The following is a 25,397-nucleotide window of genomic DNA, read 5'->3' as shown; positions in this document are numbered from 1 at the left end:
AGGTGGAGCCAATTATTTCATCTGTGATTCTGTGTGGAGACCTGAAAAACGTGAACTGTTGGGGGTCCTGGAGGATAGAGGTTGAGATCCACTGGCTTACTACGTCTTGCCCAAAGAAAATAAATGATTACATACAGTAGCTCCCCCCATATCCAATGGCATTTCTTTATGATCCTCTATAAACGCTTCACAAATTACAATTATTGCATATGTGGACATAGGCCCACCAGTATCATCTTATCTAAACACTGTAATAAGCAAGAATGATAAATTAGCATATGTAATTATTCAGACTCGCTTTACAGCAACAGATTTACTAGAGAAAGACAAATATGATGCATATTCTCCCTACATTGTCTCCCAGATTTCTAATTAAATTGACCATTGTGTACCTTCAGGTGGCTTACCTGTCTGTGTCGGGGCCATTTTTGGCTATAATCATCTTTAGTTTACCCAGTCCACCAACAGGTGCCCTGTCTGTGCCTGTTGTAAACTGCAAGAACAATCTTTTCTGTTCATCGGTAAATGAATGTACTATATCCCAGAACTCTCTGAGGGGAAAAAAAGGCAAACAACATTTTTACTTCATTTCATGTGGAACGTAAAAAATGCATATGTAAATTCAACTGTAATGTTCTAATGGCGACAGCCAATACCTGGCCTGCTATATTGTTATAGTTACTGTATGTTTCACTATCTGGACAAAAGGACATTGTTTATTGTAATAGAAAAGATTGGAGTAAATTGCATCCAATTACAGATTTGCAATTTATCAGATCTAAAAATGAACCTAAACACTATCAAAAAGATACATAGTGTAAAGCAAATTCTCGAAAGTACGTTGGTATGAACGTAGTAATTTTCCCAAAACGCTGGATGAATTGATCAAGTTTCCTCTATTCGGTGCTGCAGACCGTTTACCTATGTTTACAAGTGCCGTATCAGAGATGGGCTCCGAGCAAAATGAAGTTTTTCAAATCGGCCCACCAAGTACACCATGTAGCCGGCCCCATAGCCTTTGTAGCTTTTACTTTACTCCTACCATTACAATGCACGCAATCACTTCAGTCAGGTTTCCCACATCCACCCATAGGATCAGCCCTGTAACTTGCAATTGTATGCGCCCTTCCCATAGTGTAGTTGTGCAAGTTCCAATGCAGGTTTACTCCTCCCACTACAGCCCCAAACAGGGCTTTGACTCTGGGTGGGATGCCCAACGGTGGATGTGAACAGAGTGGAGGCGGCACTGCCACATGCTCCCAGCGTGGACCGGATGGAGGTACAAGGAATTCAACACACAGCACCAGTCTTTGGAACCCCAGGTTGGGAGGTTGTCCCAACTGTGGACGGTGCTCGTACACTCCGGACGGATTTGACTGGAGTGGAGGGGGGATGCCACACGCAGCCACTGGTGCAAGGACCGGACAGAGGCTGTGGGACAGACATGCTGCAGCTGTCTGTGGGAAGGGACTTTGCCCCAAAACAGACACTGTAGGGGTTTGCCCCAAAACAGACACTGTAGGGGTGGCTTGGCCCGCATGTTCCCATACATATCACTGCCACACTTCCGCACGTGTAAGCCGTGAGAAGGACAAAAGGTGAGGAGGAGATGGTTACACAATCAGTGGGGCACACAAACCTGCCTGCATGAGGAATTCACCTAGCAAAGAAATTTTAGAACTCAGTAATTTATTAGTTTTTATTTTAAGATCTCAAACCTTATTATTACACATTTCCCAGTCTGAAGCATAGGCGGGTTTCTAGTGGCTATTCAAAAGTTTAAAATGGTCCTTATAATTTCGCTTAGTGTGTTTGTTGGCCTCCAACACATTTCTCTCTTCAATTTAATAATGCGCAAGTCTTTAATGGAATATTATACTGTATTAAAATATATTATGTATGCCGGGCTTTGGTTTAGGGTCATGTTCTTACATCAAAAATGGACTCGGCACAGGAAAAAAGCTTTAGTTATAGAAGGGATTAAGGAAATACATTTGCAGTTCTCATTACCCAATTATACTGAACTCTGCATTATCAAACCGATGTCTAAAGTGCGTACATACTGGGACATCCCAGTGATCTCTAACGATATAGGCTGTGCTTCTGGAAGAATGATATAGCACATACAAACTGAACAATATATGTCACCTGGTCCCCCTACTGAGTATGCAAATTGAGCTACATGCACAGATGACAGAAGAGGTGGGGGGTGGTCTTGTTAACAACCCACAGGAGCCAGAATAGTTCGTAGCATACACACTGACCGATCTTTTAAATGACATAGCTCAAAATTGGCCAAAATGAGCATTACCGTGATTGATAGATTCCCCCAGAGATATCCAATTAGCCCCTGGCCGATGGCATTAACTGGGAATTAGGCGTTGCATGCATCAGACATGCAAAACAGAATCCCTGATAAGCAGCCCTCAGACCAGTTTTATCTGTGATAATGCATGGGGCGCAGAACTTAGCTATTTTTGGGAGAGAACACATGGGATACAGGATAATTTGCCAAATGGTAAAAATGGGCTATACTTGGGCAACTCAATACTGCTGTAGGGCTTTAGCCCATTTTTGATGTGCAGTAAATTAGCATCAGCAATTGGATACCCCCTCTTTAATCTGTAAGAAGCACTCCAATGCCACCAGATAGAGTTATAAACATGATATTGTACTGGAAAAGGTACTTATGTAATATCTGGGCTCCCGTTTTTCTTATGAGACCGAGTCCCCTCGCGGGGCTCGCTGCGCTCACCACGCTTCGGGCACGGTGGCTCGCTGCGCTCGCCACACTATATAAAATCAACTCCATGCGTAGTTGGATAGTAGGGGTATGAAAAAATGGGGTGCATTTAACATGGGAGCCCAGATAATACATAAGTACCCTGGAAATTAAACAGACCTATGGTTCCTAAACTATTTCAGGTCACAATTTTTTTTCCTTTTTTTAATGCAAAAGGTCTAACACCATTATAATGCACTCCAATCAGTTTGCAGAGCTAAATGCATTAAAAGAACGTGCAAACTAATATTATAAAAGTAGTCATAATCACTGCCCTTGATTCAAGATCCAGGCTACTCACCTAATAATATGGGAATCTCTGGTGTAGCCTCCATCATACTCCGTTGTTTCTTTAAGAGCTTGAAAGTCTAAGTTCTGTAAAAAAAAAAAAAATCCTTAAAACTTTTAGTCCCCAATTCATGAAAATAATACGTACAGATGTATCCGCTCCCAGCGATTGGCGTGGCACACCGCGGCATAAATAAGGGGAGTGTGTGTGTGAGAGCGGCTCCATCTGTTTGAAGTCATGCTTTCTGCCTGAAGTGGTGTTATACAAAGAAATATCTTACCCTACTTCCACAGATGAGCAGCTCTATTTCCTCAGGCCTAAACAGATACTTGAGTGGGGACTCATTGGTGACCATGTGAAATCCCCTTCTGAAGGCCTTAAACTGTTTATCCACAGATTTATTTAAAATGTAATCTGCATAGAGACTGACAAATTCCTAAAACAATGAAAGAAATGACACTGAAATTACATTTCCACAAAACAACATGCAAATCTAGTAATGTTACATGTTCCCCAGACTATCTTAAAGTGACGAATTCATGAACTCTACTTTCTGTAACCTCACTTCGATGGTATAGAACATTTTGAAGTCCACATTTCCTTAGCTAAATGCGCACAAACTCCAAATTGTTTTAGTATCCAGTACAGAGGAACTAATGCTGTGGTAATCAGAATATTGGTTAGCTTGGCTTTAACAGATGGGCTTTAAGCATTTCACACAATAACCACTGTTTTACTATATCTGCTTTGTCATTTGCATTAACGTATGATGATTACAGATATTCATCATGTAGGGTTTCACATGTGAAAGCTTGTTCTGGCTGCTAGACTCCCCACCCATGTTCTATCCCTAGTTGCCTGAAGCGTGTTCTCATGTTAAGGCTGCAGTGAAAGAACTGCAACAAATCCAAATCCTATTTATTGTACGCTATGGAGCATAAGGGGTAAAACTGAAAAGGGCAAAGTTTACACAGTGATGCTGAACTTGATTACTTCAATGGTCTCTTTATAATCCTTTCAGACCCGGGATATCGCCAGGGCAAGCCAGTGTCTGGCTGTGTGTAAAAAGTGACAACTCCGGTTGTGTCCTGGGATGAACCCGGTACCGACCTGTATAGTCTTCAGGGTGAAATCCTGGTCATGCTAGAAGTCTGCATAGAGCTGGATCACCGATGCATGGAGATTTACCAGTGTCCTGGATGCAGCTTGACAACAGTTTCAAGTAGTTGAATACTTCTCGAAACAGTGTTCAATAACCCAGTTTGGACGACCAGGTAGTATACGCCCTCCATAATAGCTTTCAAAAGGGATGGATAGATTGAATAGGTTGAACGTAAACACGACCCATTATCGCAAAACGTGCCTATATTTCCAACTTTCAGAACTGTCAGCACTAATTGAATATCCCCGAAGGTATTCTTTTTAAATCTATAAATCAGTGGCTTCTTTATTACGTACGCCTCCTCATTAATGTAAATATGTAATAATGCGGCAGTATCTCAAGGCATAACATTTTTTGCATGATGTTGAACACCGGTTTAGAATAAATTCCATAAATAGAGTTATGGAATAGACGAGGGACAGAGACCATAAGCAATGGGTAGCATTAGAAGACCAATTTATGCTAAAACCAATAGAGATTACACCCTGGCTTCCTAAGCTAGATAAATGTCCCCTATCTCACCCAACTATTCAAGCCACTTTGAGAACTTGGGCTAAAGGAAGAAAACTATCGAACATTTCATCGATTTTTGGTTCGTTAACTTCATTTCTGGCAAACCAGGCATTTGAATCAGGCCTAGATATGTTGGGCTTTGTGACTTGGACCAGGGAAGGGTTATTTAGAGTGGGCCAGGTGGTGAAAGGGAATAATATAAAATCATTTGAGAATATTCGTGAAAAGTGGGATATCCCCCAGGTAGATTTTTGGAAATACCTTCAATTGAGACACTACCTGATGACAGAACAAAGAGTATTAATGGCCAAGAGAGGGCTTACTGCCTTTGAAAAGATGTGTATTTCACCAAAATCTCAACCCCATCCATCCAGGTTATATAAAATATTATTACAGGATCATGATGCCTTGAAGGTCTCTTGGAATAGACTATGGGAAAGAGACTTGGTAATAACTTTTTCAAAAAAAAGGAGTGGCAGAATATATATTTGAAAACACAAGCAAGTTCACAATGTGTCACTAAGATCTTGACAAGGTGGTATAGAGATCCCTCTCTATTACATGCTATATACCCCACAGTTTCAAATGTCTGTTGGAGATGCTTAAGGGAGAAGGGAACATTATATCATATATGGTGGAGTTGGCCAAAAATTTGAGAGTTTTGGTCAACCGTCTTCTCGACTTCACACAGCATAATACAGAGCCGGTGCCAATTGATCCTGCGTATTGGCTTCTTAATCACTCAAAATTATCTATATCTAAATATAAGCATTCTCTAAACAGACATATTGGAAATGCGGTACGGGCAGTAATCCCAATTTTCTGGAAATCAACAATAGTGCCAACATGTAGGGATTGGTTCTCAAAATTAGATTTTTTTCATGCAAATGGAAGAACTACTGTATAGCTCTTCAGATAAAAAGCAAGATACTGAGAAGGTTTGGCTACCTTGGCACAACTACCGTATATTCCGGCGTATAAGACGACTTTTTAGCCCATAAAAATTTTCCCTCTAGTGGGGGGTCGTCTTATACGCCGGGTATGGCATATATTCACTAAAGGGTACCCTCTCCTCGGCCCCCCCTTCTTATGCATATGTACCGTACCTTAATAATAAAAGATAGAAGTACAGTATTTGTCTGCAGCGGTTTTTTCTTCAGCCTAACGGCCTGTCAGATTGCGCATTTGATGTCGGCGGCAGGCTCGGGTGTTTTCGGTGGGGCTCGGGGGGACTCGGGAGCGCTCAGGCACACGAGTCCCCCCGAACCCCGCCGAAAGCACCCGAGCCTGCCGCCGACATCAAATGCGCAATCTGACAGGCCGTTAGGCTGAAGAAAACACTGATGCAGACAAATACCGTACTTCTATCTCTTATTATTAAGGTACGGTACCTATGCATAAGAAGGGGGGGGCCGAGGAGAGGTACCCTTTAATGAATACCGAGGTACCCTTTAATGAGGACAGCGGCATCACTGCAGGGAAGCTGCAGATGAGGGGGTATTAAAACTTAATGTGGTGGGTTATGCTGGGGCAGGACAAACCTGCCCTGATAGGTTTGTCCTGCCCCAGCAAAACCCACCACTCAAGGGACCAGACAGCTGCTAGTGACAGGGAGGTGTGCGGAAGGGGGTAGTCTTATATGGCGAGTATATAACAAACTCTACATTTTGAGTGGAAATGTTGGGGGGTCGTCTTATACGCCGGCAAATACGGTATAAATTAACACAAGATTACCATAAGCATATGAATACTAAGTAGATAAGGAATGGTGCTTAGCCATATATAAAGAGGCAGAAGAGAACAGAAGGTAAAAGTAGGTAACCAGTGTATGGTATTGTGTGTGTATGTATGTAGGTAGGTAGGTAGGTAGGTAGATAGATACATACACACACATTTTTTCTTCTTTTTTTTGTAAGTCAGGTTATTCCCCTCTAGGAAGAACCATTGTGTTGTATTTATGTAAGTGATACTAATTGAAGATATGATACATGACTTGATTAGCAACAAATATGTAAAGCGAAATGAAAGTCATGAGATTTATGTGATGTATGTGATGTATGTGGTCTTTTAAAATAAAAATAAAAAAATTACTATTGCAAAAAAAAAAAAAAAGAATAAATTCCAGAATATGGAGAAAATATGATCTAAGGAATTTACAGTAGAATGATAATTGGTGCCAAACGTAGTAAATTTCCTGGTTTGAGCAAAAAGTTGAAGCCATCTTTGGCTGAACATTAGGAATGAACTGCCCCTATCATCTTAAAATGTGAGAAAAGGCAGCCTTCAAGACCAAGCCCCCAAATTGGGAAACACACCAAGCTAAGGCAATGGCCATAAAGAAGAACAGCTTTCAACTAACAAACAGAATATGCACTGGCTGTCCGGAGTGTGCCTCAAAAGGGCAGAAAGCACGAGAAGTACTCGCTGTAACAAAGTTCTGTAGGGTCAGGACTTCAGACTCTAGCAAGAATACTTTCTGTATAGAGGTATTGACAAAAACCCACAGGAACAGGAGGCACTGACAAGGTATCAGGTGAGACTTTCAGGATCCAACCATTAACCTGATGTACCATATAATCTAAGTGCTTTAAACGATAAGAGAGTTTTTTCGAAAATGATCCAACCACAGCCTGGTATCCAAGGCATGAAGATTCAAGATTGGCCGAATGAGCTATTCGGCTTCTGAACAAGAAATAATTTGGTGCTTAATACCTGTTTCCATCCTTGCACTGGAACCAGAATGTCTCACATCCATGCCCATGAAAGAACTACCTACAGAAGAAAAAAAAACATCTTTGCAGACCCACCACACCGAAAGAAAGAGCCCAAGCTTGGAAACGCAGACTTCGAGGATTAGGGACAGCCACCAGAATATAAATGCATTTTCCACCAGTAGCATGGGTAAAGTGCATCCAGTTCTGGCCAAAACAGAAAGAGAACATTTTGATTTTGAAACCACATTCCAAGGGCAGAGCCAAGAAGACCCACCGAGCAAGCCTAATCCAAAACCCTGGAAGCTATCCAAGCACAGTATTCAAAGGCCTCACAAACACACTTACAGCTGAACTGTGTATCTGATCCACCAAGTCAGTTGGGAATTTCTGGATGAATCACTCTTGAGCACTTGAGTTTAGATCAGGTCTCCATAGCTCAAACCACCAATGCAGAGGCTAGCAAAGTTGGATGACCTGAGTGTATAAAATAGTACTTCAGACAACCTTTACATTTTTAATCCAGCCATTGCTTTAAAGATGCTGAGATCTTAACAGGAAGAGCTAGGAGTTAACTAAACATGAAATTGAAGTGTCAACCTTGGGAGACAGAAGTGGATAAAAGGGAAGCAAATTTGCAAGAAACAGAGAACTACTTATTTGGCGACTTTAAGGCATCCTAAAATGGATCAGTGAAAACCACAGAAGGAAAAGTAGTGATATTCCTGCACCGAAACTTGAACGTACCACACAGTCTCTTCTTGGGACTCCATATCCAAGCAACCCAGATCGTTTAGCACTGGAAAAATTAGATCATATACACAGACTGGCAGTAGACAGTTCTGTACCCTCCAATACAATGACAGACGTGGTAAACTTGGTTGCTCTCTTATTCAAATTCAAAACATCTAAAAGTTAGATGCCCATGTGCCTCATGCAGCTTAGGACACTCAAACATGAAAAAAATAAAAAAAACAGCAGCCAAACTTAATCTAATCCTTTTACTGAAGCATTACTAGCTTTGACAAGTCAAATACAGACTCAGAGCCTGTCCCCACTCCAACTCCATTAGGGCAGTCGCGGCACAGATGCTTGCGCAACATCATGACCTGTCTGACAGTGTGCACACAACCACAAGTTTGCACTCAACGCAAGAGCTGTCCTTCACATACTGTAAATAACAGCATTATAACACTATACAGAAACAATAAATGGTATAGAATGAGACCCCTATTTGGCGCTTTGCTGCCCCCAATCCGTACTATCTCGTGGTCGTCACCCAACAACCAAACAAAATACAATAGAATACAAAATTGAGATTTCCAAACTGTCTGAGGCGCAAAAGATCCTGATGGTGTTCGGACCGACAAGATTTTCAACCAGTTTCTCCGTATGTGTGAATCCCCTCCGTATATATTTTGAAAACATAAACCAGAGAAACCAACAATTAGGCTAAGTTCAAACACATAGGTGAATTTCACAGGTGGAGCGAACAGGAAGAATTGAGGGTGAGCGTACCCCTACTCACTCTGTGAGTGGCACTGTACGTGCACGTAGCGTGTACTTTCTCCTGTTGGAATCAATCTTCTCTATTCTCTCTCCTCGCTCCAAATGATGTGTATATCATAAGAAAAAAAATAAATGATATTGTGTAAACCCGTTTCTTTCTGGGTGTGTGTAGAATTTTCAGTATAGAAGTGATTATAGGGCGCACCTCACTCACCCGATCTCAGGGGGAGGCACACATATAAAGGTATCTTTATATACAGTGAACTTGTAATACAATTCAATGGTGAAAAATGGGCGTACCCCACTCACGGTAGATGTAGATGGTGTATATGCCCGTAGCAGGTTCTTTTAAGTTTTTTCTCTCATCTGACGAGATACTCTTAGATTTTCTCCAAAGTGTGGACATAAAACATAAATAAAAATAAAAAAACACAATGTGTAATTTCGTCCTGACTGATCAGTGTTTAGCCAGGGAACCAAAAAGTGATGTGTACTGAATCGTACCAGGACTCACTCGTTAGAGGTTTTTATAAAGTGTGTAAAGGTATCTTTGTGGGGTGTGGGATTTATAGAGGATTCCTCCACCAAGACCAAAGTGTAGAAAGTTCTCTTTACCCAGAGGTAACGGGATTTAGATGAAGAATGATGGCGTACCAGACTTACGGATTAGTAAGGCTTTGTACTCTCATAGCGTTTTCTTTGTTGGGTTTATATTTTTAAACCACACTGAGCGATGCTTCATCCAACCATGTACACCGATTGGTGCAGGATAAGACAAAACAAAGAAGATATTTTTTGTCTCAGTGTTTTATGTTCAAAAACAGGGAAGGGGTCATCTGTTCATCTCTTATTGACCGTAAATAAAAATAGTTTCCTTTGTCTCTTTAAAAATTTATTTAAGCAGGTAAGATAAAAAAGGTTCAACCACCCTTTGATGGTCACACACCATACAACAGGGGGAATACAATACAAAAAGGACCCACACGGTCATATAGAAAAGACAAGACTGTTTAAAACCACAACAATAAGCATAAAAATCGAAAAAATGAAAAAATATAATAAAAAAATACATACATCCAATGAAGATTCGTGATGAAAAAAGGGGGGGTGATGGCTGCTCACACTCCACACCAACTGCCGACGCGTTTCGGTGTACAAACACCTTTTTCAAGACATCTCTTGATCTCTTGACATGTCTTGAAAAAGGTGTTTGTACACCGAAACGCGTCGGCAGTTGGTGTGGAGTGTGAGCAGCCATCACCCCCCCCCCCTTTTTTCATCACGAATCTTCATTGGATGTATGTATTTTTTTATTATATTTTTTCATTTTTTCGATTTTTATGCTTATTGTTGTGGTTTTAAACAGTCTTGTCTTTTCTATATGACCGTGTGGGTCCTTTTTGTATTGTATTCCCCCTGTTGTATGGTGTGTGACCATCAAAGGGTGGTTGAACCTTTTTTATCTTACCTGCTTAAATAAATTTTTAAAGAGACAAAGGAAACTATTTTTATTTACGGTCAATAAGAGATGAACAGATGACCCCTTCCCTGTTTTTGAACATAAAACACTGAGACAAAAAATATCTTCTTTGTTTTGTCTTATCCTGCACCAATCGGTGTACATGGTTGGATGAAGCATCGCTCAGTGTGGTTTAAAAATATAAGCCCAACAAAGAAAACGCTATGAGAGTACAAAGCCTTACTAATCCGTAAGTCTGGTACGCCATCATTCTTCATCTAAATCCCGTTACCTCTGGGTAAAGAGAACTTTTTACACTTTGGTCTTGGTGGAGGAATCCTCTATAAATCCCACACCCCACAAAGATACCTTTACACACTTTAGAAAAACCTCTAATGAGTGAGTCCTGGTACGATTCAGTACACATCACTTTTTGGTTCCCTGGCTAAACACTGATCAGTCAGGACGAAATTACACATTGTGTTTTTTTTTTTTTTATTTATGTTTTAGGTCCACACTTTGGAGAAAATCTAACAGTATCTCGTCAGATGAGAGAAAAAACTTAAAAGAACCTGCTACGGGCATATACACCATCTACATCTACCGTGAGTGGGGTACGCCCATTTTTCACCATTGAATTGTATTACAAGTTCACTGTATATAAAGATACCTTTATATGTGTGCCTCCCCCTGAGATCGGGTGAGTGAGGTGCGCCCTATAATCACTTCTATACTGAAAATTCTACACACACCCAGAAAGAAACGGGTTTACACAATATCATTTATTTTTTTTCTTATGATATACACATCATTTGGAGCGAGGAGAGAGAATAGAGAAGATTGATTCCAACAGGAGAAAGTACACGCTACGTGCACGTACAGTGCCACTCACAGAGTGAGTAGGGGTACGCTCACCCTCAATTCTTCCTGTTCGCTCCACCTGTGAAATTCACCTATGTGTTTGAACTTAGCCTAATTGTTGGTTTCTCTGGTTTATGTTTTCAAAATATATACGGAGGGGATTCACACATACGGAGAAACTGGTTGAAAATCTTGTCGGTCCGAACACCATCAGGATCTTTTGCGCCTCAGACAGTTTGGAAATCTCAATTTTGTATTCTATAGCATTATAACACTGTATGAAGAAAATCGCATTGTGGTGGGATGCATCGCATCCAAAATGCGATGATTTATGCATCCTGCTCCATGTCTAGTGTCAGTAGTTCATGCTAGCGGTGGTTGTACTGGATTATTATTTTTCATGGCGTACATTAGTATCGTAATATAAGTGAGCAGTGTTTAAAGGCCACAGCATTGCTGGTTGTTTCTCATTATATGCACCCATTAGGTTACAGTTTACCAAGCTTCTAAAAAAGGTACTTACAGCAGAATTATGGACCATGTCAAGCTGTTTCCAAAACATGACAATAAGCTCAGTGTACTCTACAAGGCTCTAACACCCCTTTCACAGGTCACTGACGCTGACTGGTGGGTTCATTAGTACTTGGAAATGACATCTCTCCAAATGTCCACTGTTAATTTAAAGGTCTGGTGTGAACAGCGATATCCTGGGAATAACCAGGGTGCATCTCTGGTGTCAAAGTGATAAGTAACCTAAAACACGACACCAAGCCAGGATTCCTGGGTTGGAGCCAGGTTTTAAGTGTGAAAGTGGTATAAATGTCACAAGGCCGCAAACAGGAACTTTGGGATATGGTGGATGAGAGTCACAGCATGACTTCAACAACTATCTCCCACAATACACTACTAAATCTCTAATCCATGCACTCATTATATCCCGCATTGATTATTGCAATAGTCTCCTAACTGGTCTTCCCAAGAACAGACTCTCACCACTGCAATCCATTTTAAATGCTGCTGCTAGGCTGATCTTCCTAGTAAGATGCACATCATCTGCTGATCCACTCTGCCAGTCCCTCCATTGGTTGCCTGTATCTTACTGTATTCAATATAAAACCCTTCTACTACCATATAAAGCTTTTAACCATACTGCACCAGCATATATCTCTTTACTTGTCAAGATGGGAGATATTTTGTGATATCACCGCTGTGCATCTCTCTTCTGCATGGATCACTAGCTCCCATTCACTATTACAGGACTTTCATCGGGCTGCTCCCACCCTATGGAATGCCCTTCCATGCACAATCAGACTCTCCACTAGCCTCCAAACTTTCAAGCATTCCCTGAACTCTCACCTCTTCAGGCAAGAATATCATATTTAAGTTCCACACGCATAACCCTGTGAGGCACTTATGTATTATATAGCTTCCCTTCTGGACCTACAAGCTATGGTATTACTGGTGCCTGTCCTTGTGTTTCCCTCCTATATCCCTATAGATTGTAAGCTTGCAGCAGGGAAATCTTACCTCCAAGTCTGTCTGTTGTTACCCTGTTTGTTTATCTCTGTCTACTATTGTAAAGCGCAAAAGGAATCCGCTGCGCTATATAAGAAACTGTAATTAAATATACAATAAATAAACTTCATGGTCATAGAATGTGGACATGGAGCAAAATTAAAGGAATGTTTGGAGCACCATGATTAATAAATGACAATATAGAATGTGCCCTGATATGGGGCAAAGGGGCGTTCTAGTCAGAACTACAAAAGATGTACCTTAGTGTCGCCATTGTGTATACACTGTTTGGGATTTTTCTTCTTTTCATTTGAAGACAATAAGTAGGTAAACAAAGGCAAACATCACCAGCAAATGTTCTCCACAGTTGTAACACCAGTCTGATGATCATGGCAATACCAGGTAAGTGTACTATTAGCAAGGTTTGGAAATACGGAATACCAGGAGCAATGGTATTAATTGTTTCTATGAATTACAACTAATAAACCGCCTAGTAATACAAATATACATTTGGGAAAGAAAGTAAACTAAATGTTTTTTTTTCCCCCACTAACATCACAACTACTGCGGGAACACAGATCCTGCACAACGAGATAAGTGGTTTGGACAAGGCAGTTTGTGTAGGAATGCCCAGGTAAATTAAGTACTGTAGGGAAGTGTAGTGTAAGGAAAAACAGTAAAAGAAAAACATTGTATATAGTTTACATTTAACAGGTTTCATTTAAAATATATTGTATTAGAAGATTACACAATAAAATAATGTATATTGTACATCGTAAAAATCAGCAAGATTATTATATATATATTTTTTTTTTTTTGTTAATTTTCTTTTACTAAAAGAAACATAAAAAAAAGCACTAGCGTGCCATTAGATGATCTTGATGTGAAATTCGCAGGAAGTCTATTGAAATAATCTTTCTGAAAGTAATTACCTTTCGGTTGTCATTTGTGATGGGGATTTTATCTCCGTTTTCCTTTAAATCGTGCATTAAAGGATTCCCGAAGAGATCAGTTTGAGATATTTGAAAGGTAATCATCATGTCATCTTCAACACTGCCTTCATATTTCAACAGGTCTTTCAAACTTTGGTACAGGACCTGTAAGAATTTTAAACATGTGAGGTTCAGAGATGTTTGGGGAAGGGGGTTCCAATACATGATTTTGGAGCTCACTTACAGGGTGAGAATCGGCCAGATCACGAAACGTTCCTTTTTTCCCCAACAGTTTCCTATACACAACCATTGGAAAATGCACATCAAGAATGCAATTATTGTATATTGCCAGGCCCAGTACAATTCCAATGAGGGTGAACTGTCCTTCGGTTTCCAGTGAAGATGGATTGTACCAAAAAAGTTTTGTGGACTCATCGTAGGTGAACATGCCTGTAAAATTAATAAAATTAGATAAATAAATTTACATATATAAAACCTAGTTAACTACAACTGCTCTGGAAATGGATAAAAAAAAATGAAACTAACTGGCATTTTGAGAACAGAACTATTTATTCGTATCAAATGCCTCATGTGAGACTAACTGTACAATAGTGCATGTATCGTTTGCTAAAAGTATGACAAAAGTTCAAATCCTGAGAACCTTCTAGGCTGAACGAACCCCTTATGAGGTTTTAATAAAAATAATTCATACCTAAAAACTGTAATTCTCTGGATTGGGTAAAAACCAGAATCCGCCCAGTTGCTCCGGAATGGATACGTTTGTTGCAGTGGACCACACCTGTGGTGGGGTCCGGACCTTTCTGTTTTTTTTTTACTAATCTAATTAATCTCCTGTACTATTCAGTGTCTGAAGAAAATCTGACTTCAAACAAAATATCCGTTTCATGGTTACAGATGATATTCAAAATAATCTTCCAGGATTACATTTTCCAGGTTACCTGTGAATTTTTAAAATGTGACAATTGGTGATGCACAGTGCATCGGCTGGGTGACTTACAAAACCTGCATTGTTAGGGGTACCTGAGGATCGGGGTTGGAAACCACTGATTTAGGGGAAACTAGAATACGCCATTAAATCCTGCAAAAGAACAGTTTGTAACAGAAAACCATAATGGCATACCTGGTAAACTTTTGTTGTAAACTTTTATTATACCCGGATGCTTTCAATGCCTACTTTTTATCCTCTTCAACTTATTGATCTTACCAAGTTCACAATATTCCCTGTCTACTATGAGAAATTGATCATTAAAGCTGCACTAGGCGGGTAGGACTTGCCAACACCTGGTAAGAGAATTTATTTAATATACAATATATAGACATATACAGTACTGTGCACATGTTTCAGGCAGATGTGGAAAGAATGCCTTCAAAAATAGAAGTTTAGCAGTTTATTTTTAACAAAATGATAATTGATTGAACAGATGATAAATCTAAATCAAAATCCATATTTGGTGTGACCACCCAAATATGAAATTTGTGCAGGAGCAAAACATTGCTTAACTCTGTGAGCATCAGGGTTCTGCGTGCCTCGGAACAAAGCCCATGCTATCAATCTTGTTATACATCAACAGGTACAAAAATACTTCTTAGTAAGCCAACAGAATAGACATCAAAAAGATTTACCTATATCAGGGTTAAAGATTTCTTCAACAACCAACTGGAAAAATTCTTTGGAAACTCCTCCTTCATCTACTCCTTGCTCCCCCTCAAACTCCACATACAACTGCTTCTTCAGGTCTGCTGGGTTTTCCATAGCAATCATTTCTAGCTGGAGAGGAAACAAGAATTTTACAATCAAAGCTACAGCTGTGCTGTAATCAGAGTTTCTGCTTTAATTCGTTAGGATTAATTGGGTACCATTGTTGATGGAATTGTTTAATTTACCATACAATGGCAATAAACACTGCAGTTCTTTATTCAATACACGGTCAGCTTTTTGAATGGGAAAAAAAAGAAAATCGGGATCTACCAGTGCTGCATCCTCTGGCTAGGAGCACACAAACATTTACATCAAACCTATTTGCATCTAAAAAGAAACATTAATGAGATTGAACTTCACTAGCTGAATGACACATACTATCAATAGGGACATCCTGTTGGCAGTGGGTATGTACAGTATAATGTGGTAAGGATGAGCTGAGATGGGAAATATACCAGCCTTGATTTAGGATTGTAGTTCCCATGATTTATAGACTTCAGGGGCGTTACTATTCGTGATCACCAATAGTTGTCCTTCTTTGCTCAGTTATCGCTATGGTCAGTGTAGATACAAGGCTGACCTATCTCCCCCTCGGGTCCTCCTGTAACCTGGCCTGAAGGTAACGCTAGTAGTGAGTGATTGAAGCTTAAGGTGCCCACACATGCACCGATCCCGGCGGTGCGATGCTATACGATGGGGTGCGCGCTCCCGGGGCACCCCATCACACAGTACAAAAAGTATGTGCTGCACATACTTTTTGTACTAGCTTTTTCTAGCATAGCATCGCATGCACATCGTATGCACAAGGCATACGATGCAATGCTATGTGTGCTAGTTAAGCCCACAACGAACGCCGGGATCGATGCGTGTGTGGGCACCTTTACACAGATGCTGCCTTTGAAAGTCAGATCCAGGTAAAAGGTAATCTTTCATCACACCAGATTCCATAAAGCAGTGATATGTGAAATGTAGACATACAGATCCAAAGTGCGATTTCCTAGAATAGTACACACTAGACAAGATTTTAAAAGATATCGCTCAGAAGGGGCTTTAAGTGCGCTGCGGGGTCCCAGTGTGTACAGGTCATTAGACTTTCAGCACTGGATTATTATTTTTATTTCAACATTTTGTTTCTAGAATCTGAGCAGTTGGTGCTTCAGGACTTGCAGGTTTAGCGAGGTAAACTCTTCGTTCCACCCTAAAATAATCTTGTATATTTTATACTCTTGTTCATACTTTTGGGACTTTACAATGTGATGTGCATGGGAGTTTTTTGAAGCCAAAACACTTTGTGAATGGGCACCATTAGATGTGTGCAATCTTTTCACACAATGTGCATAGTACTATCTCTAGAAGAGCAACTGTTTCCCTGCAATTACTGTGAGTGACAATTTTTAATATACTTTATAAAAGGTTATATATATATTAAAAAAACATAAGACGAACAGTAGATAGCCACATTCTCAGACAACAATCATTATCAGGATGAGGTTTGTGATCTGTGAATGTATAGACTGGGTAGTATTATAGGTGGATGATAATGCATAAGCTCCAGAACTGTAATCAATCCTTGGGGCAAGTGAGGGAAGCAAATACACACCTATAGTATAAGGAAATAATGAAAATGCACTGTAATAAATAATGATGTTCATGCGATCTTGATAAAAGCGTAGATTTTTTTTTTGTGGTTTAAAACTGTAAAATTGAAGAAAGGCAAAAAAAACCTGGAGGGCAGCAGCCTTGTGTATGTGTGTCACATTACCATATTGTTCATATGTCATCGGCACGTGGACTTCCCCAGGACACTCGCTGATTGAAGAAAGTAGGAGGTTGGAAAATAAAAGTATAGCTAGAAATGGGAGTTTACTCCATAGGCTTCTGAGGGACCACCAATTGGGCACCTAGAGAAATGCTTACTGTCGCTAGGGAGTACTTTGGTGTGTTTTTGCTAATTTATAACTGTTACGGATTTAAAAAAGGATCAGTGTTTTGCAATCCCCTTAATCAAATCTACATTGAAACATTTACGTTCCAATTTAATAATGAGCAATATGCAAAATTTTTATGGTGTGCACACCAATCAGCTCCTGTCCCTTTTGAAACCGCTTGTAAAATGACGGGAGATGATTAGTTGGAGCACCATTTAAGATTAGCAAGAAGTGATAACAAGCATATGCCGTGTTGTTAAATAGGGCCCTCTGTTGCACGGTTTCCGGCCTATAAAGTGACTAGAACTACAAAAAGTGAACAGTATGGATATTGGTTTTGGATAATCTTGAGAACATATACATGCAAAGTACACATACCTAATTCAAAATAGATAGAACAGAGAAACAATACAAATAAGAAAGTATTCCCATGTAACGTGCTGGTTTATTCAGCATTTAACTGCTGGCAAATGTACTTCTGATACATAGGAGAGGTATCAAACCTTCAAGAGAGATGAAGTGGAGAGCTGGCCCATAACTACCAACCAACTTTAATTTGTCATTTTAAAACTAAGCTAGATAAAGAACAGAAGCTTATTTGTTGCTATGAGCAACTTCTGCACACTCTCTCTCTCGATGGTTTGCTTCATCACTTCCCTAAGCTTGGTCCACACACAGAGCAGACCTCTCTGCAAATAAAATGCACGTTCCATTCTTCCAAGCAATTGTCTGGTCAGTGCGCATCCCGAATACGCCAACATATTTTTAGCTCAGTGTGTATGTTCTTAAAATGATCAGGAAGTTGGGCATCTTAATTTTTTAAGTGGCTCATAAGATGCGACTCCCCGTTCAGGCTGCTACAGGAGCAGCCAAAGCAGTTTATATATAAATAAAATCGGTACTTATGTATTATCTGGGCTCCCATGTTAAATGCACCCCATTTTTTCATACCCCTACTATCCAACTACGCATGGAGTTGATGTTATATAGTGTGGCGAGCGCAGCGAGCCACCGTGCGCGAAGCGGTGCGAGCCCCGCGAGGGGACACGGTCTCATAAGAAAAACGGGAGCCCAGATATTACATAAGTACCATAAAATCAATCAGTGTGCTGATTTCACACAGAATGACCCATGTCCAAGCAGCCACCTTCTCCATAGTGGACAGGAGTGGACTTCACAGGACTGTCCCAAATACTGACGTATCAGACATTTTTTATCAAACACCACAGGGTTTTCAAAGCAGAAACCATTTTGTTCAATTATTTTTTTTAATTGGATACCGGTGGTATAGGGAGTATGCATACCTGTGGCAATCCAAAATTGGGCATGATGTCCGTAGGACTTTAGTGTGTGCAAAAACTTGTGCTCAATTGGTCTTTGTTTCTGACACCTTATGGCTTTATCTGCAATGCTAAAAGGAAACTTCTCCCCAGTGCAGCAACACTGCTAGAGGAGAGTATAAACCTGACAGAAATCCTTGCAGCCTGCCAAGTTCTACTGCAGAGAAGAAAACAGCAGGGGAAAAGTGGAGTTTACCGTGATTGGCCAAATTCTCCTGGTGACAAGTAGCTGGTGCAAAGCAGCTACAAAATATACGTCCCTGACATTAATCACCAGAAAGCAAAACAATGTTTCATAAATAATCTAAACAGACTGCTATGAATATTAATGCACAGCTAGATATCGTCTCTCAGTTGAATTTTATGTTTAAAGGTTTGTGTGTTACACATAAAAAACCCTATTAATAGAGCATATTCTCAAACCTTAACTACTTCACATGATTAAAAGTATGCTCAATGATTCCAAACATGTGGCACTGTCCATGGAAGATGGGTAAATAGGAGTGATGTTTGTATTTTAAAATCCATATTCTGATAGATGTACTTTTTAATACAGGTACCTTAATATCTGGGAGCACAAAAGTGTACTGAGCACCTGCAAGATATTCAGAGTAGATGTAGACCAATAACCTCACCATTTTCACAGAATAGGTACAGATGTAACTTGAAGGCCAAACTGATCGGTGCTGAATCATACTATTTGGTAATACATGTAATGGGCCGCATACATCAGTAATTAATTGTGACAATCCTCCGTTCTGTAGATGATTCTCACAATTAATCTTTAATTTGTGGGCTCCACTTTTGGCGATCCCAATCAAAAATTAATAGGGATCGCCAATCAATTGCTGAATCAGATTTTTAAACATGTTTAAAAATCTGGTTTTATTGAAGTTTCATTTTTGTATGTGTGGGCATTCTAACAGGAAAAATCTGCCGATCACTGAAACTAATCTGTAGTGTGTGGGCAAGTCAAATAGATTGAAGAAAACTTATCTGGGAAAAAAAAAAAAATCACTGGATCTGAGAAGCAATTAATTGTGATCGCAGGTGTATGGGGCCCTTTAGTTTCAGTTAGTTTTTTATTCATTTCAAAGTGAGTATCAACTCACAGCAGGAATTGCCTGGCCTCACTTTAATGAGCTAGGCCAGTTTTGGACTACCCGAACACAGGCAGAACATACAGGATAGACCTACAGCTGTGGGAGTTGGAACATCCTGACAGTTGCTGGATTAAGATTCATAAAGAGATAAATGGGAAACGCCTCCACCATTTAATAACTGAAGTCCATTGTAAATTTGCTACTGTCCAAGTCCTAATATACGTGTATGTGTGATTAATATATGCATGGGAATACCAACATCAACAACTTCAATGTAGACTTATCATACAAAAGAGAGTACCTCCCAACATCAACAACTTCAATGTAGACTTATCATACAAAAGAGAGTACCTCGCTGATACAAAAGAGATCTCAGAAACCAAGTATCTGTAATTAGGTTCTGGATTAGCAAATAGACGTACTTAACGTCTATTACACAGTATGGCAATTAGAAAATAAAACATTCTAATTTGAGTGATAAACCTATCTTAGGAATTTACTGGTACAACAGTAACTGCCACACTTTTTGCCCTAGTTGCTAAAAATCCCAAAACAATTATAGTGAATCCTCACAAAAGCTACAGACACTATTCAGTGCAACACATAACGAATGCTTCTAAAGCCCTTTCAAAAATAACCTGGACAGAGTAACACCACATGTATATACAGTACAAAAACAGACTTACCCTGACCAGAGCATCATCAATAATGTGATCTCTCCGTACTTTGAGTCTCAAGTAAGGGTTAAGTTGTTGTCCTTGTACCAAACTGTAAAGGACTGTAATTCTTCGCTCACTGTACATGCGGATTCTGTTGTCATAGTACAGACCCAGATTCTTTGTTACAGCATTCAGGATAAAGGGGCAGGTCATAAAAGAAAACTTATTTTCCGTTTCTACTTTAAAGAAAGTATAGTCTTTGTCCATTTCAAGAACATCGTTTAGTGGTTCATTAACAAATTCTTCAAAAGGGATGAGCGGTTTCCTGCAATCAATAGTTTTTACCCCAAGTTCAGTTTCGAGCGGGTCCACTCGGGGCCCTTTTTTATTTCTGCGTTCCTCGCCCAGGAGCTCTTGGAGGGTTAGCTCACTGGATTCAGGGATAGGTTCTTCATCCTCATCTTCGTTATGGTCTGTTTCGATCTCTCCCCCAACTACGTTTGCATAGTAAACCATTTTCAGGCATTTTGAGGCAGCCACAATAGCATCATCATCGTTCACTAGGTTGCGGCTGTTGAACTCGTTACTTATAACTTTGTATGTAATCAGCTGTTGGAAAGTTTCCATCATCCGGCGAATCTGCTCGGCGCTGTATTTTGACCACAGTCGGATTAACTTTGCTTGTGCTGCCAATGGCAATTTGCTCATTGCTTTGCAGAATAACGGCAAAGCCATTTCCAGGTACTCTGGGCTATGGAGGTTACTATTTTCCATCACTATAATGAACAAATTTAGATAGTTGGGGTCTCGTGAATATACATTATGATAAGTTAAGTCACATTCCACATTGGGAGATAGGTACACAAGTGCATTAAGAAAGGCAGATTCTATTTTCTCATTAGAAAGTAACCTGTGGTAGATCCGTCTGACAGCCTCAATGTCTAGAGACACCTCTTCTGGGCCTAGTTTCGGTATGTTGTTCTCTCCCTGTACACCGTCATTAAACCTGGAGGAGGAAGCTGCTGAGTCGTCTTCCATAGCAGCAGCAGAGGAAGCAGCCTTCTCCTTTTCATCTTCATCCTTGTCTTCATCTTTTTCTTGTAAGGATTTCAACTCCTCCTTGGTATGCTGTTTTGCTTTCCGGAAGCTCTGAACTAAGGCTTCAGCACTGGAGAACACTCTCCCAATCACCCGAATCAGAGGAGAGTAGTCTTCTTTGTCTCGACATAGCTCAAGAATCTCATACACCTTATCTTCAGACAGGAATGTCACATCTGAAACAGGAAAACAAACTAATTGTTCCTCATTCAAAAAACTGCACATGCAGATATGGAGAAATTAACTTTCTAGTGACCATGAATGCCTCATCATTAGATTTGTTACAAAGGGCCTTATTCTAGTTCACTGACAAATTCCTTCTTAGATGGACAAAACCATGTGCACTGCAGGGGGGCAGATGTAAACTGTGCAGAGACATTTAGATTTGGGTGAGTTATTTTGTTTCTGTGCAGGGTAAATACTGACTGCTTTATTTTTACACTGCAATATAGATCTCACTTTGAAGTAAAACCCAACCCAAATCTAATGCTCTCTGCACAAGTTACATCTGCCCCACCTGCAGTGCACATAGTTTTGTCCACCTAAGAAGGATTTTCAGCAGGGCATGTACAGCAGGGCAAAGTGATGCTGGTTGGTGAGAAGGCAAGGTTTGGCAGCCAAGTGGTCTTGAATAACAGAAAACATGCATCTGCCATTTGTAATCTAGGAGAAAACAATTCAGGAATCGCACACAGGTGCGGTTACAGAAATGTGAAAATGATTGAGTCTCACACAAAGGTGAAAATCACACACATTATTAATTTCTTACTAGAAGAGTTTGCATAGAACACATGCATAGCTAATACAGTATATTACATAGCTTATACTATCTACATTATAGCTCACCGGTTCTGAAACTCGGTCCTCAGTACCCCACACAGTGCATGTTTTGCAGGTCTCCTCAAAGGATCAAGTGAAATAGTTAGCTCCACCTGTGGATCTTTTCAAACGTGTCAGTGAGGAATGAGTTCACCTGTCGGGTGACCTGGAAAATGTGAACTGTGTGGGGTCCCACTAAAACCACTGTTTTAGCTAATCAGAATGAATGCCTTCCCCTCTATTAATATGATGCACTGACAAATACTGTATGACAACTGCCTCTTCCAAAAACAGGCATAACACGTACAATGTCTGAACCCAGTCATTATAATATTGCTTTTCTGTCAGTTAATCCTAAATTGTATAGTACACCAAATGCTGAATACGGATATTGCCAGCACACGTGGGTTATTATGTATACAGATAACTGACTGGATGGCTGCGGAAGCCTTGTCGCCTTTTTACTCTTCTAGTGAGGGCGGGGGTTATCATGGGATGGGCATCCTCCCTCTTATGTGCGGGATGTGTATGCATACATGCAGGCTCATCATTGTAAAAAGAGACCAGAAAATGGTTACCTTTGAAGTCATCCCTAGGTCCGTGTATTTCCTTCTTGTTCATCTTTCTGTCTGTGCACTGGTTGGTATGGGCACTTTTGGAGTTATTCTCTAGATAAGATGAGCTTGTTCCTTTCTTGGAGGGATGAGGATCACAGAGTTTTGCATTAACCTTATATAAGTCGAGGGCCTTAATGGCTGCTGCATTGTTATCCATACGGAGAAAAGTAGGACAGGAAGCACAAAACTCATTCGTGCAGGAATCATTTCCACAGCCCTCAGTTAACTGGTGGTAGTAACGTTCTATTAGATGCTTTGCAGCGGCTCGCTTCCTGTAGCAAACATTCAAACAGGCATGTGGATTAGTACAGCTTCCGTATTCAAAGCGCACTCCAATGATTAGTAAGGGTTAGAATGGCACGTACACAACACACTATGGGATGATGGTCATAGGTTATCAAAATCAGCAGATTTATTTGAAACTGCCATAAAGAGCATCCCGGAAGACAGTGACACAACAGCTACATTACTTGGTTGAAATATGTATTTTACTTGTATATTTATAGGAAAAAAACATGTGACTTTGTATGTATCAAAAACGTGTACTAATCTGTTGGACTCCCCCACTCATTATTATGCCAGCCCGGGTAAACACCTGCAGGGACCTGGTCCTAATGCAGCAGTAATAAATGGCATTTGCAGGCTTTCAGAATGGAAAAGCCATTACATTATTGCCACATGAAAGGGCACCTGAATGCGCCACTGAATTTAGCAGACTGAGCGTTATATAGAAAGGATTAAGAGAAACATAACAAAGTTATAATTCTATTTAGGTGTTGAATATTTCCTTACATGTCTTTGGCTGGCTGAAATCCTTACAAGCACAAAGCTTGGGTGTTCCTTGTCCCACAGACACTAACCTATAGTCATAATGAAATGGAAAATATACATTGTTCGGAACTTCAAGGAGAACACATTCAGCTCAACATACAATTGGCACAAATACATGGACATTAGGAAAATATACATTCTAACAAATACACACTTTTTAAACATATATAAAAACCATTTATAAGACATTTTTGGCTATAAACAGTAAGAAAAAAAACTAGATCTAACAGACAGCAGAAACTGTAAAACAAAACTAAATGTCACATCTGTTGTACTATACACAAGCGACATACATATATCCACCTACGACAAGCATACATACAAACATACATTTATACATCTACAGCAGGGATGGGGAAACTTTGGCCCTCCAGCTGTTGTGGAACTACACATCCCAGAATGCTTTTCTACAGATTCAGCATGCCCAAATAGCAAAACTGTAGCAGTGCATGCTGGGATGTGTAGTTCAGCAACAGCTGGAGGGCCAAAGGTTCCCCATCCCTGATCTACAGGATATAGAAATATCCACACACCCCATCTATACAGACTTGCATACATACATCTTTATCTACCTAAACATACATAAATCTGTCATGTCTAAATGGGTGTTTGCTGGCCAACATGTTTCAATTGTTGCCATCAACTCTGTGCCGCCATTGTGACTACTGTAGGGCTGAATGGGAGTCGCTGGCTTCTATGCAGTTTATTTTGCTCATCTCTTCCCTCATTCAACTGTGGGCGCCCAATGTGCTGGGAGGTGTTCCTGGACATATAGGAGGTCTGAGAGGCCTTTTCATGTTTGAACTACACCAATTACTCATCAGTGGCCCTGATGAGGTCAGGATCGTCTACCCAGTCTCATTATCATACGCCCTGATTTACATACTCTACTTCTTAGCCTCATTTACTGATGCTGCATCGCTATATAGTCAGCAATACACAAAACAAATTAGCATGGAAGCATAGCAGTTCACCTTATAGAAATACCATATAGGAGCCAGGAAATTATTGTATCAGTGATCCCAAATACAGGATGCTAAAGAATGGACAGGAATAGATCATAAAAGGTAGTGGGGTGGTCACAGGCAAGCCTTGCATTCCACAGTGTGCCAGTAAAGGAGAAGAGCTTACAAGTGATGGGTGAAGGATGGAAGGCCATGACAAGGGTACTGGAGGGAGGTGGACAACAGACAGAATGTGAGAAAGGTCTGTGGTTGAGGGCGCCGTCACCTGCACTCAGGAGGCTGAGGAAATAAGTAACAGCAGTGCATTGGAACAGGATTTGCAGGAATCAATTGTGTTATGTAGGAGTGAAATGAGTGATAGCAGTTTAATCATAAGCACAAAGGGTGGTGTAGTTATAGAAAACAAAAATGCATGATTTGTCAGTATATCCCGTTTCCATTATCGGCTACTGTGCATAACGGGTCTCCTCTTTACTCCTCCTCCTCTGCTCGTTTATTTTATTCATGTAATTTTCTATCTGGTGTCTATGTGCATTTTCTAGTCTTTTATGGATATTTCTTATTAACTTATTAATTGGGCAGCA

At 40.2% G+C, this 25,397-nt stretch overlaps 1 protein-coding gene across 3 annotated transcripts in view; it reads right to left on the bottom strand.

The window, feature by feature from the left end:
• The window catches only part of UBE3A (ubiquitin protein ligase E3A), a 44,485-nt gene that overhangs the window by 1,213 nt on the left and 17,875 nt on the right, over positions 1-25,397 (bottom strand). Inside the window, exons 3-12 of one of the 3 annotated variants that reach the window (XM_083168549.1) lie at positions 24,980-25,092; positions 23,810-23,877; positions 22,979-23,289; positions 20,511-21,757; positions 15,378-15,522; positions 13,978-14,183; positions 13,734-13,898; positions 3,352-3,507; positions 3,084-3,157; positions 408-551 (exon numbers count right to left, since the gene is read on the bottom strand). In XM_083168549.1, the coding sequence (XP_083024675.1) occupies positions 408-551; positions 3,084-3,157; positions 3,352-3,507; positions 13,734-13,898; positions 13,978-14,183; positions 15,378-15,522; positions 20,511-21,757; positions 22,979-23,289; positions 23,810-23,811 (2,450 nt within the window). In that variant the 5' untranslated portion in view covers positions 23,812-23,877; positions 24,980-25,092. The remainder of the gene's footprint in view (positions 1-407; positions 552-3,083; positions 3,158-3,351; positions 3,508-13,733; positions 13,899-13,977; positions 14,184-15,377; positions 15,523-20,510; positions 21,758-22,978; positions 23,290-23,809; positions 23,878-24,979; positions 25,093-25,397) is intronic. The other 2 variants (XM_083168548.1, XM_083168546.1) reach the window with 2 other exon arrangements.

The sequence above is a fragment of the Crinia signifera genome, chromosome 2, assembly GCF_055691185.1.
Source record: "Crinia signifera chromosome 2, ASM5569118v1, whole genome shotgun sequence".
Lineage (NCBI taxonomy): Eukaryota > Metazoa > Chordata > Amphibia > Anura > Myobatrachidae > Crinia > Crinia signifera.
Note: the sequence above shows the minus strand (reverse complement) of the source record. Positions and strands in the feature narration are given on the sequence as shown.